At 45.1% G+C, this 14786-nt stretch overlaps 1 protein-coding gene across 4 annotated transcripts in view; it reads right to left on the reverse strand.

The window, feature by feature from the left end:
• Positions 1-14786, reverse strand: part of LOC124596031 (disks large 1 tumor suppressor protein) — a 940679-nt gene that overhangs the window by 668307 nt on the left and 257586 nt on the right. For all 4 annotated transcript variants that reach the window (XM_047134995.1, XM_047134994.1, XM_047134993.1 and 1 more), the window contains one exon: positions 9906-9941. In XM_047134995.1, the coding sequence (XP_046990951.1) occupies positions 9906-9941 (36 nt within the window). The remainder of the gene's footprint in view (positions 1-9905; positions 9942-14786) is intronic.

Here is a 14786-nt window from a genome sequence, read left to right on the forward strand (position 1 = left end):
CGAACTTTTCTTCACCCTGTATATAAGCCAGACGGCTTTACCACATTTCAGTACGGATACACCACAGTCTCTGAACCCTTGTGGGAATATAGTTAGGCTGCGTGTAAGTGGATCAATAAATGAGGGTGCTACTCTGTAGCGTGCTGCATATGCAGACCTTGATCTGACGGGGGACTTGCTCGTATAGCCGAGGCAGTTACGGTGAACACTCAGGCAAAGCTGGAAATCAGCTTTCTACTACTAGTCCAGCACTAATTTTTATCTGTCGCCGATGAATTCGTTCAATATCACATTGCAGCTAAATGTCGGATATTTCTTTTGCCATAAATAGATTATTATGCCTCAGGAAGTGTTCTAGGAATCGGACTCTTCCTTTACTTTTGTTGTGCCATAAATTCCCCTTTTCTCCAATTCGATCCATTTATTCGACCTGCCCATTTAATCTTCAACATTATTTTACAGCACCACATTTTAAATGTTTCTATTCCCTTCTTGTCTTCTGTGCTTATCGTCCACGTTTCGTTATACGTTAATTTTTAGATCAGAATATTGACTTTTGTATGGACATTGATATCAGCTGCTTCTTTTCATACAATACAGATGTTCATAGCGATGTTAAAAAAACGGGTTGTATACATCCATGGTATCAGTTCTGTTTATTATTTTAATCTAATCACTTCATTAATTCAGAAATTGTGTACTAAAGTTTTGTACTTCTAAATAATAAACCATAAATTCTGCGTTCTGCTACATAACCCTGCAAAATTTTAAACTCAGGCATTTGTATGAGTTGACCGATTCAGACTGTGACTAGTAAAAGAATATTACGTTTCTTCGTTTTGTAAAGTGTACAATATTACATTTCTGCGAATTTAAACCAATTTGGGAATCTCTGCACCACTATGAAAACGTACCAAGATCTGACTGAATAAGTGTGCAGCTTTCTTCAGACAGTACTTCAGCTTAGACAACTCCGTCATCTGCGAAAGGTAATGAAGTTACTATGAATATTGTGCGCCATGTCACGGAAATACAACATGAACAGGAAGGGACCCAACAGACTTCTCTGGGGTACCCCTTACATTCGTCTTCCTCTTTCCTCGGTTCAACAAAAAAATGGTTCAAATGGCTCTGAGCACTATGGGACTTAACATCTGAGGTCATCAGTCCCCAAGAACTTAGAACTACTTAAACATAACTAACCTAAGGACATAACTCACATCCATGCCCGAGGCAGGATTCGAACCTGCGGCCGTAGCGGTCGCGCGGTTCCAGACTCAAGCGCCTAGAACCGCTCGGCCGCAACGGCCGCCTCGGTTCAACAATCCATTGCGTGGCGGGCATTTACAGAATGGCGACGAGTTTCTTTTCGCGGTCGAGTATTTCCTAGATAGCCAAAACGCAGACTTCTACAAGCAAGTCATCCATCGTTGGGAGAAATGACTCGCACTGACGGGAGCATATGTAGAAAAGCACTATCATCATCAGTAAGTTTCACGCTCGCAGCAAGATTTTTCCCGAAGTGATAATTAAAACCTTCTGGCTATACCTCGTATATGAACGCACAAGAAACCACCCGACCCCCTGTATTTACCTTCTGTGTTTATAGCTGTTTTCCTCCGTCGAAAATGCTCTCCGTGGAAAGAAAAAAAATCCCCCGCCTAGCGAGCGCAACAGCATATTAATGAAGCGGACGCGAAGCGACCAACCAACTGTTGCAGGCGCCACGGCACGGTTCACGCTGGCAGCGGCGGCGCGGTTTTGTTGGATCCTCTAGATAGGAGAGAGCGACGTTAATATGCAGCGACACGGCGTCCGTTTAAACTAGCAGCGAGCAGTAGCAGGCAGACGCAAACGTCCGTGTTAAAACGGCGCACAGCGACCATACGGGTCAGAGGAATGCCAGGAGGCTGGTGTGCATGCGCGCCAGCGCCCTGCTCGGAGAGGGTGGGGGGCACTGCGCACCTTCTAAAAGCGGCCGCTGCATAAATCCCGCGTAATTTAGGGCTATATCCTCTGAATTATTGCCGACAAATATTTGGACGACACTCTTGTTTTTCCCTTTGGGATTACACTAACACCCCTTTCCGTATTCTCCCACATCCCTGCATCTCGTTTCTACTGTATTCCCCACCCTCACTTTGTGTGTGTGTGTGTGTGTGTGTGTGTGTGTGTGTGTGTGTGTGTGTGTGTGTGTGCGTGTGTGCAGGCATATGACGCACCTGCTACGCGTTATGCGACACCGTATCGTACTCACACTCCTCCGCTGATATCTTGTAACTGTTCACAACATATCGTCAAGCAGGTGTAAGAAGATCCCTGACGGTTAATGGGACCTAAACGTGGCACCTTCGGCTGCCTACCTCAACCAGTCACGTGACGCGTTTTGTGAGCGTCTCTATGACAACGCCTCTGTGTTGTCACAGCTCTGTAGACGACCCAATTGAGAGCTTGCAACAGCGCTAGTAGCTATCACGCATCGTCTCAGGTCGTCTCGAATGTAGTAGAGTTGTTTTTAAAATGATTTCTTTTTCGGCCTAATGTCACAATTTCAACGAGAAATTACATGTTTCGACCTTTTCTTGACGACTTCACTTCCTAAGAAAGAGGCAGATCACTCGTAAACACTTTGAGGAAACTATATTGTCTACGTGATTTTCCCGAAGTGTTTACGAGTGAATGGATTCCTCCTCCTTATCATCTTCCTAGTTCTCTTCCTTATCTGGGATTGAAATCGGTACGAGCATATGAGATTCGTTCCCAAGTATGTGAGTGGCTCGAAGACCTCTCAAGAAATAGAACCCAGTACGTTGTCCTCGATGGTGAGTGTTCATCGGAGGTGAGGGTACCATCTGAGTGCCCCAGGGAAGTGTGGTAGTTCCGCTGTTGTTTTATATCTACATAAATGATCTTTTGGATAGGGTGGATAGCAATGTGCGGCTGTTTGCTGATGATGCTGTGGTGTACGGGAAGGTATCGTCGTTGAGCGACTGTAGGAGGATACAAGATGACTTAGACAGGATTTGTGATTGGTGTAAAGAATGGCAGCTAACTCTAAATATAGATAAATGTAAATTAATGCAGATGAATAGGAAAAAGAATCCTGTAATGTCTGAATACTCCATTAGTAGTGTAGCGCTTGACACAGTTACATCGATTAAATATTTGGGCGTAACATTGCAGAGCGATATGAAGTGGGACAAGCATGTAATGGCAGTTGTGGGGAAGGCGGATAGTCGTCTTCGATTCATTGGTAGAATTTTGGGAAGATGTGGTTTATCTGTAAAGGAGACCGCTTATAAAACACTAATACGACCAATTCTTGAGTACTGCTCGAGAGATTGGGATCCCTATCAGGTCGGATTGAGGGAGCATATAGAAGCAATTCAGAGGCGGGCTGCTAGATTTGTTACTGGTAGGTTTGATCATCACGCGAGTGTTACGGAAATGCTTCAGGAACTCGGGTGGGAGTCTCTAGAGGAAAGGAGGCGTTCTTTTCGTGAATCGTTACTGAGGAAATTTAGAGAACCAGCGTTTGAGGCTGACTGCGGTACAATTTTACTGCCGCCAACTTACATTTCGCGGAAAGACACAAGATAAGAGAGATTAGGGATCGTACAGGGGCATATAGGCAGTCATTTTTCCCTCGTTCTGTTCGAGAGTGGAACAGGGAGAGAAGATGCTAGTTGTGGTACGAGGTACCCTCCGCCACGAACCGTATGGTGGATTGCGGAGTATGTATGTAGATGTAGATGTAGAGGAGATGCCAACCCACTTCCAGAAATGCATCATGGTTCCCATACCGACGAAGGCGGCAGTTACAAAGTGTGAACAGTGCAGAACCTTAATCTAGTATCACAAGTGTCAAAGACTATCATAAGGGTAATAATGAGAAAATTTGAAAATAAGGTGGAGGATGTGCTGAAAAAAGATCAGTTTGGCTTAGAAGTAGTTAGAACTGATGCTTCTTATAAAAAAGCAATTACAGAAATACTGTATAATAACCTTAAGTTGTCTTTGTTGACCTGGAAAAGGTATTTGGTAACATTATGTGGCAAAATTCGTTCAGAGGGCTGAAAACAGCAGGTCTCAATACAAAGACAAGCAAATGTTACTCAGCTTATGTAAGGACGAAGTGGCTGCTGCTTGGAATTTTCGTAAGGAAAAAGAAACAAAAAGTAAACAAGGCGGAGAGAAGTATGTGTTGTCTCTTCTCTTTATTCACTACTTATATGCAGGAAGTGATAGACCAAATTCACGAAACAACTGAGACTGAGATCAAAATTAATGGACAGACGATAGACATAACGCGGTATGCAGATGATGTTGATGTGGACACGGAGACGAAAGATTATACACGGAAGGTCTTCTTCATAACGGAAAGGATGCCCTTTAATCAGTACGGTATGAGAATAAACAAGAGAAAGACTACAGTGACGATGAAAGTATAAGCCTCTAAGAACGAGAATTGAGAGACAGGATTTAGAAGTGACAGAGGAATTTATCTATTTCTGCGGCAGGATCACAAAAGATAGCAAAAGTTGGAAAGAAATTGAGAGCAGAATAAAGTAAATCAAAATTACATTTAATCTGAGAAGACTTTACTCACCAGCAAGAACATCATTCTAGAAATAAGTGATCTGTGGCCCAATACGGGTGTAAAACCTGGACAGCAGAAAAAGGTGAGAGAAGACGTCTAGAAGCCATTGAGATTTGGTGCTACAGGAGGATATTGAAGATCAACTGGGTAGAACGTTACCAAAGAAGAGGGCTCTTCGTATGCACATCAAACACGAATGAAGAAATTCATAGAGCACATTTAAAGACACAATAGCATCACTCGTACAATAGTACGCGCTACTGAGACAAGGAATCGCCGGGACGATCAATGATGTCATAGATGCAGCAGATTATGAGTGATATAGTGTGTGTTACGTGTCTGTAAATGAGCAGGAAAGCAGACAGAAAAGTGGAATGGCTTACTGTTGCAAACCAACCTCACTGTAGAAGGAGAAGCAGAAGAAGAACAAGATCATCGGAAGGCTGACTTTTAATTTCTTGTTGAAATTGTGTGTGACTGCGCCGGATAATAAAATGTTTTTAAAAGCATTTCAACAAACATTGACATTTACAACACAACCGACGTGTCGTCAATTTTATAGATTGGTTCTTTTACTGTCTGACGGACCGCTCTCCACCAATCTGTAAGCTGTTGTAAACTGCATTTCTGTGTGGTGATGGTGCCAGATGTTTAAAATGTCAGGGATAAGGGAATTTGCGGAGCAAAAATAAAGTATCGCGCGTCACAAAGTATGGCATTTTTCTGATACAAGGGAAAATTATTCAGTTTTCGGAAGTTTAAATATATCACATAAATCTAAAAGAGCTGAATGGTGTCTTGAACAGAGATTATAATAAATAATAAATATCGTGTGACTAGGGCCTCCCGTAGCGTAGACCGTTCGCCGGGTGCAAGTCTTTCGATTCGACGCCACTTCGGCGACTTGCGCGTCGATGAAGTGATGATGATTAAGACGACACAACACACAGTCCCTGAGCGGAGAAAATCTCCGACCCAGCCGGGAATCGAACCCGGGCCCTTAGGATTGACATTCTGTCGCGCTGACCATTTTTTTTTTTTTTAATCTCATTTTGTTCGCTTTCGTTCTTTGCATCTGCTCGGGGCGAACGTCGCAAGACACCCGTTTTAGTTCGTTGTTGATCCATTAACTCAGTTTTTTTATTACAGAGGGCAGCTAACCCTCTGACCGAACACGCTGAGCTCCCGTGCCGGCACCACTCAGCTACCGGGGGCGGACAGAGATTATAATAAGAAACACCAACAAAATTGACACAAATAAGCGAACAACAGAAACACGTTATCTAGTACGATGTAGGAAACCTGTTGGCATCGAAAGAGCTTCCAGTTGTCTCGGAAAAAATATAGGTCCTGCATGTTTTTCAAGGAAATCTCATACCACTCTTCCTGCAAAATAGCCCGAAGTTCAGGTAACAGTGATTGAGGTGACTACTGATCACAATTTATTTCCTCCAAAGTAAACCACAAAGGATCAATAATATTGAGGTCTGGAGAGTCTGGAAGCCAGAGGAGATGCGACAATTCATGCTCGTGATCACAAAACAGTTCTGGGCGATGCTAGCTGTGTAAACAGGGGCCCTATCGTCTGCTAACACAGCAACATTCTACCATGCGACGGACTTGACTAGATAAAATGTTCACATAATCCTTGGCAGTAATGCTCTCTTGCAGACTGACCGTGGAGGCGATGGAGTACCACGACATGGCTGCCCAAATCATCACCAGATCCGTGCCGTGTTTCACTCTGGAGACGCAAATTCGGCCAAAAGCTGGAAACAATGTGAAACAAGACTCATCCGACCAGATCCTTTCTTCCATCACTCCAAATTCAAATGGCTCCAAGCAGTATGGGACTTAACATCCGAGGTCATCAGTCCCCTAGACTTAGAACTACTTAAACCTAACTAACCTAAGGACATCACACCCATCCATGTCCGAGGCAGGAATCTAACCTGCGACCGTAGCAGCAGCGCGGTTCCGGACTGAGGCGCCTAGAACCGCTCGGCCACAGCGGCCGGCTCCATCGCTCCACAGGCCATGTTTTATGGTTTCGGCACCATTTTGTCCTGTCACGGGCGTTTTCATCACTGATGTGTGGTTTTGGTGTTCCAGTTCGCCCTGCAATTCCCTGCGTCTGGAGCTCATTTCGTGTTGTTTTGGTGCTGACAGGGCTTTCGAGTGCGACGTTCAGTTCTGCAGTGACTTTTGCAGCTGTCGTCCTCTTATTTACCGTCACAATGCTCTTCAATGACCGCAACGATCACTCAACACACGCTTTAATCCGCTTTGTGACGTAGTGGATGATGTCTTTCCGCTTTCGCTATACGCGGTATAAATCTTCCACAGCCTCTTGAAACATCGGACACATCGACTACCTTGGTTACGGAGGCACCCATCATAAGAACGCCCCCACTGTCGAACTCACTGAGCTCCGACATAATGCACTCACAACTACACAGAACACCATTCTGGCCACGACTGACACAACGTGTTGTGGATATTGCACTGGTGCCGTTCGTGATCAAATACAACAGCACAACCGGCAGGTTTGGCTAGCATCTGCACTTATGTTCGAGCATGCATGTCTCGCGGTTGTAAGGTGCCTCTTACGTGAGGAAGACATTTTTACCGCTTTTAATTATTGTCTCTAATTGATATATTCACGATGGTTAGGAAATGCTGTAGTCGTAGCCGGCCATGAGTTGGAGAGCATTTCCCACGCTAGGTGACGAAGCGACCATATGTCGCGCGTAGTGGGGTGGGGCTCGGCGCTGGACCTTAGCAACAAGCGTCAGCCTGGAAAATATACAAGACGGGAAGTACCGCCATCTTGGCGCCAAAGTCACCGATTTTGTTTATTTATATTTAATAATTAAAGTCATTTATGACAACATGAATACTAGGAGGAGCCTCTGGATGTTTAAAGCTATTTATCATAATTTTGCCTCGTTAAAATTCACACCTGTTCATTAACAAATGCCTATCTTAGTAAGTACGAACTTGATCGGAAATCCACGAACTGTGACGAAACTAGTAAGAGATACGGACTGCGCGCCAAAGTCGGCAGTAGGCGTTAAGAGCTCTTCTTGTCTTGCTCGATGGTAGCCATGCTCTCGGTTACGAGTAGTTTGTGACATGAGTGTTTCATTGTTGATCTAATAGGAATAAAAATGATATTACGGTACCCTGAATGTTAATTTCGAGTAAATAGATACCCCAAAGTTGATCGACAGCAATTTCAGATAACTAGCTTCCACCGACAAAGACATCCAATGCGCCAATGAAGAATCTGCACGGGACGACATTTACGAAAGCTGCACCGCGCACAGGTAGGAGAAAATCCGACGACACGACCCACCAAGGCGGATCAAGGAAGGTCCAACATACACTCGCAAATTCCGGGTGGAAATGCTGACCAGTTATACTGTACGTCACATATACCACCCTCTACGGACTCGCGACTAAGCTGAGTAATAACAGTATCAGTTTAGAAGCGAGGGATCTGGCACGGTGTTGCCATATTATTGTCCAATCCCTGTAAGTTAGGTGATACTGAGGTCTTAGATTAGTAAATGATAAACTAGAAGTAGTGGTTTTTCTATTTGGACTGTGATGATGGCCGAAATAGAGAGAATGTACAGTGCAGACTGGTGTTAATAAGAAAAGCTTTGCCGAAGAAGATAAATCTAATATTAATTTGTTAGGAAGTTTCTTTTAAGTACTTGTCTAGAGTGTAGCATCATACAAAAATGGTTTAAATGGCACTGAGCACTATGGGACTCAACTTCTGAGGTCATTAGTCCCCTAGAACTTAGAACTACTTAAACCTAACTAACCTAAGGACATCACACACATCCATGCCCGAGGCAGGATTCGAACCTGCGACCGTAGCGGTCTCGCGGTTCCAGACTGCAGCGCCTAGAACCGCACGGCCACTTCGGCCGGCGTATCATCATACATTATTCGATCAAAAGTATCTGGACATCTATTAATGGACATTACCACGGAGTGTGTCCATACTTCGCCACTGCCGGCCGGAGCGGCCGAGCGGTTCTAGGCGCTACAGTCTGGAACCGTGCGACAGCTACGGTAGCAGGTTCGAATCCTGCCTCGGGCATGGATGTGTGTGATGTCCTCAGGTTAGTTAGGTTTAAGTAGTTCTAAGTTCTAGGGGGCTGATGACCTCAGAAGTTAAGTCCCATAGTGCTCAGAGCCATTTGAACCATTTTTTAACTTCGCCACTATGACAGCTTGAGCTCTGTCGGGCGACACTTTCAACAAGGTGTCTGAATGTCTGTGGAGAAGTAGCAGCTCATTTTTTCTCAAGAGCCGTAAACATAAAAAGTAATGAAGTTGGGCGTCAGGGTCTTGAACGAAATAGACTTTATAACTTATCCCAAACGTGTTCTATTGGGTTGAGGTGGGGACCTGGGCAGGCCAGTCCATTTTACGAACGTTACTATCGACAAACGATTCCCTCAGAGATGCTCCTTTATGACAGGATGCATTCCCATCCTAATACAATCATCATCTCCATATATTCCTCCACTGCAAACACCACTCAGTCCTGTAAAAAACGGCGCGGGTTAGCAGCGCGGTGTCAGGCGTCTTGTAACGGTCCGCGCGGCTCCCCCCATCGGAGGTTCGAGTCCTCCCTCGGGCATGGATGTGTGTGTCGTCGTTAGCGTAAGTTAGTTTAAGTTATTTAAATAGTGTGTAAGCTTAGTGACAGATGACCACAGCAGTTTGGTCCCAAAAGACCTTACCACAAATTTCCAAAGTCCTGTGAAATTCGTTCGTAAACTTCTTTTATACTGGAAGGCCGCCGCTCGTGATATCCAGTGGTAAATTTTGCATTACAAGAGGATGTCTGGCAACTTATGATCAGACAGTGTATGGCGTGAATTGTGAACTATAGACAGTGCAAACAAAGAATAGAAGCGTTTATAGTGTGGTGCTACAGAAGAATGCTAAAGATATGAACCTATGAGAGAAGTACGGAAGGCTGTAAATGTGTGAGAGCGGCGCGTGAGTCAAGCTTGGAGAACACAGCCGGTAGAACCTGTGACCGTGGAGGGCGGAGGATGCTGATTCGAGTTCTGGTCCGGCACGCAGTTTCAATCTGCCAGGATGTTTCACATAATCTCTTTTTGAAACGAATGACGCTCGTACACCGCGCTCGCGGAGAAAAGTGTGGAATTCAAAGGACAGAAAACTGGCTCTCGCACCTACCAAAACACACACAGTGGACAGTGAGTGACAGGACATGCAAACTGATCACACACGGCGCCAGTAGGATACTCACGTGTTTGCTATCTCCGGGCAACAGCGGCGTGTGCGCCTGAAACACAAACAGGTACCTTGTCAGTTAGGCGGGAGCCACACAAGCGGGCTAGCACACATACACATGGAATATGCAAACCAGGCAGAGCTGTCTCTTTCTGCCCACACACTGTATATGCAATGGGCGCTCCGACACACACACACACACACACACACACACACACACACACGCACACACAGAGAGAGAGAGAGAGAGAGAGAGAGAGAGAGAGAGAGAGAGAGAGAGAGAGAGAGAGAGAGCGAGAGCTTTATTTATCATAGTCCACTTTCCTGATGATACGAATGGACCGATCATATTGAATTACTTGAATGTGGATTTTCATGATAATCTGTTCATTTTTCTTTCCCTTCTATTCTGTACAATGAATCAAGTTTAGAGTGTCTTTAATGCTATTTTTTTCTTTATTTCTTTCTACTACTATCACCTTAATATTTAGATAGACAGAGAAGGATATGCTTCCTGCGCATGGCTATCTAGGGCACAATTAGTTCTAGAGCACAGTAACAGTATAACGCTTTATTATTATTTTTGGCGATTTCACACAGAGACAGTGAGAGATGGTATACACAGTAATGGCATAAACTCGTGGAAAGGTATGACATTTTCATAAGAAACTATACGTTCCTATCCGATCATTTTTATTAAAAGTTGTTGCATCGAATCAAGTCGCCTTAGCGCAAGCAAACGAGTTATTTAGAACTCGAGCGCAGGGCAAGCTACAGTCGCCAGTGTAGCGGTAGGCAGCTGTGGGTGGGAGGAAAGGTAACCTGCGTGGTAATGTCCACAGTGGTGCGCAATGTCCACTGCAGTGGACAGCTGTTTATGGTCGCTCCCTTGGCGTTTTCAATCAGTCCCGAGGCTGCAAATGCACGCAGTCCACCGCAATAGGCACTCCCTACTAGTGCCGTGGTCTGCGTGCATTTGCAGCCTCAGGAATGACTGAAAACGCCAAAGAAGCGGCCGTGAACAGCTGTCTAGTGCAGTGTACACGGCGCACCACAGACTTAAGACAAACAAGCGTAACGTAAGCGGCAGTCGCAGCATCTGAACACTAGGCTCAGCCTCTGAACACTAGGTTAAGCCTCTGAACACCTAACGACACAAATATGACGATTTTACAATCGTTCACAATATAGAAAGCCAAAACTCCAACCAAAGTGATTCTCCTACATAGTTTAAAAGTTACAACACCTTACAGAATCACGAGACAGACGCCGCAAGGCAAGAGGCAATAAATAGTGCAACGCTGCAGCTATGGATTTATATACTACTGTGGCGCCACAGTAATACATAAATCCATAGTAAATACCATTCAGTAATAAGCATATGGATCGTACTGTGAAACCGATCATACACGATGGCAGTGAACTCCAGAGGCAATCTGACAGTATTGATTGAATTGTTACCTTTGGGCAGTTCGATCTGAAATGTATGTCGTGCAAAGTCAGGCAAAGAATACTGTATGCTATTTTACTGCTGTAACGATATCGATTCCGAGTAAATTGTGATTGTACGTCAATACCGACCAGCTTTCACCACTAGACGCGAGGCCGAATAAAATTACGATATCAAGAAAGTACTCTGTAATAAGGCAAGGAAGTATTCTGTACTCGGTAGGGTAAAAGACCCGTATCATCCAAATAAAGTGATTCTCCTACATAGTTTAAAAGTTACACCACCTTACAGAATCACGAGACAGACGCCGCAAGGCAAGGGGCAAGAAACAGTGCAACGCTGCAGTTTCAGCGGAAAGTGTCGACACAGGTATGTCAAATAATATAGTGTATCACTGTTGATGTCTATGCGATGCATTTGTTTGCGTACAGTCCTGGTACAAATGGGTTCTTGACGCCCCACATTCAAATCGGGGGGACCTAACACAACAAATGGTTCAAATGGCTCTGAGCACTATGGGACTTAACTTCTGAGGTCATCAGTCCCCTAGAACTACTTAAACCTAACTAACCTAAGGACATCACACACATCCATGCCCGAGGCAGGATTCGAACCTGCGACCGTAGCGGTCACGCGGTTCCAAACTGAAGCGCTTAGAACCGCACGGCCACACCGGCCGGCCCTAACACAACAGACAGCCGATCAATCCGTACGGTTCTGCGGATGTCACGGGACGACCACTCGTCAAACACCTGTGGTCGTACTGTGCGGCACTTTACGCGTGTTTGAAGCATTGGCTCTGTGATGTTGAAGCCGGAGAAGGTAAGAGGTATTACACTACTGGCCATTAAAATTGATACACCACGAAGATAACGTGCTACAGACGCGAAATTTAATCGACAGGAAGAAGATGCTGTGATATGCAAATGATTAGCTTTTCAGGGCATTCACACAAGGTTGGCGACACCGACAACGTGCTGACATGAGGAAAGTTTCCAACCGATTTCTCATACACAAACAGCAGCTGACCGGCGTTTCCTGGTGAAACGTTGTTATGATGCCTCATGTAAGGAGGAGAAATGCGTACAATCACGTTTCCGACTTTGATAAAGGTCGAATTGTAGCCTATCGCGATTGCAGTTTATCGTATCGCGACATTGCTGCTCGCGTTGGTCGAGATGCAATGACTGTTAGCAGAATATGGAATCGGTGGGTTCAGGAGGGTAATACGGAACGCCGTACTGGATCCCAACGGCCTCGTATCACTAGCAGTCGAGATGAAAGGCATCTTATACGCATGGCTGTAGCGGATCGTGCAGCCACGTCTCGATCCCTGAGTCAACAGATGGGGACGTTTGCAAGACAACAACCATCTGCACGAACGGTTCGACGACGTTTTCAGCAGCATGGACTATCAACTCGGAGACCATGGCTGCGGTTACCCTTGACGCTGCATCACAGACAGGAGGGCCTGCGATGGTGTACTCAACGACGAACCTGGGTGCGCGAATGGCAAAACGTCATATTTTCGGATGTATCCAGGTTCTGTTTACAGGATCATGATGGTCGCATCCGTGTTTGGCGACATCGTGGTCGCGGTGAACGCACATAGGAAGCGTGTATTCGTCATCGCCATACTGGCGTATCACCCGGCGTGATGGTATGGGGTGCCATGGGTTACATGTCTCGGTCACCTCTTGATCGCATTGGCGGCACTTTGAACAGTGGACGCTACATTTCAGATGTGTTACGACCCGTGACTCTACCCTTCATTCGATCCCTGCGAAACCCTACAGTTCTGCAGGATAATGCACGACCGCATGTTGCAGGTCCTGTAAGGGCCTTTCTGGATACAGAAAATGTTCGACTGCTGCCCTGGCCAGCACATTCTCCAGATCTCTCACCAACTGAAAACGTCTGGTCAATGGTGGCCGAGCAACTGGCTCGTCACAATACGCCAGTCACTACTCTTGATGAACTGTGGTATCGTGTTGAAGCTGCTTGGGCAGCTGTACCTGTACACGCCATCCAAGCTCCGTTTGACTCAATGCCCAGGCGTATCAAGGCGGTTATTACGGCCAGAGGTGGTTGTTCTGGGTACTGATTTCTCAGGATCTACTTACCCCAATTGCGTGAAAATGTAATCACATGTCAGTTCTAGTATGGTATATTTGTCCAATGAACACCCGTTTATCATCTGCATTTCTTCTTGGTGTAGCACTTTTAATGACTAGTAGTGTATATTATAAATGTGCCTGAGTAAAGGAAGAGGCATATACGCGAAGGACTGAAGTGTAACTCGGATGCTTGGTCTGAGGGAGGTACTAGTGGCAGTTCGCCTGAGAGTGCACAGTTCAGTGCCTCGCCACGGCGACCCTGAGATCTGCAGGAGCGAATTCTCTGAGGCGAGTACGTGATGGGCGCGGTCTGCGAGACGTGTGCGCACCGCGCAGCGAGGACTCAACGTCGGCCCCGATGAGTAATATGCCTCGCACTTCTGGCGCCGGGCCAATTTTCTGCGCTGTTGCTTCGCGAGCAGCGAGGGCGCTGCTGATGGCGGTAATGGGCTTTGGACTTTACGTCTGGTCCGCGGCGAGGTCGTTACAGGGCGGCCAACTTCGCCTGGGCCGCGAACAAGGTGCTCCGCCAAGAGTCCGATGCTCCCGCTACCAGAATAACGTGCCGCGCTCGCGACCGCAGCTACCTGCCTACTAAAATTGCAAGGTCAATTGTCTTTAAACACAATCACTCGTACAGCTGGCGGAAGACTCGCAAGAATCACAATTTGCTCACATATATCATAGCAGTTTTGTGACCGGATTATTCTCCAGTATTTAATTATACGATAATTTTTACTGTATTTTAGCTGGCTATTTGATCCTAATGCACGCAATAAGCACTTTAAAAAAATTATATATTCCCTGTTGTAATGGAACCTATTAAAGGCTTTACTTTACCGAAGTATGCGATACCCTCCAAATTCAACGAATTTTACGAATATTTATGATTATAGAAAATTTATTGTGTATGTTAACAATGATTGCATAACATGTCTCCAGAAACAGTCAACCCATTAAATTATACTGAATAACTGACCCACACAAAAGTTAATATCACTTGATCACTGATACAGCAAATGTCACCATGTAAAAACACTAAGTTCATCTTAAATAATTAATATGAAGTACGAAAAATAGTGGCCAACTTACGTATTTTGGATCTCCTTGAATAAAAATCACCCAGTGAAACCTATTTGTTCACTAGGACCGTTTTCACTCAGTATTCTCGTAAACACTCCTATTTTAGACGAAAACCAATGTAATTCTTTATAACTCATGTTATTTACTTATTTATGCAAATTAGAGAAGTCAATTGACAAACTTCTAAAAACCGGCCTTTTTCTAACAAAGAATTATTCTGTCAAGTCAACAAATCTGTCTGTCATTT

This window comes from Schistocerca americana, chromosome 2, assembly GCF_021461395.2.
Source record: "Schistocerca americana isolate TAMUIC-IGC-003095 chromosome 2, iqSchAmer2.1, whole genome shotgun sequence".
In the NCBI taxonomy this organism is placed as follows: domain Eukaryota; kingdom Metazoa; phylum Arthropoda; class Insecta; order Orthoptera; family Acrididae; genus Schistocerca; species Schistocerca americana.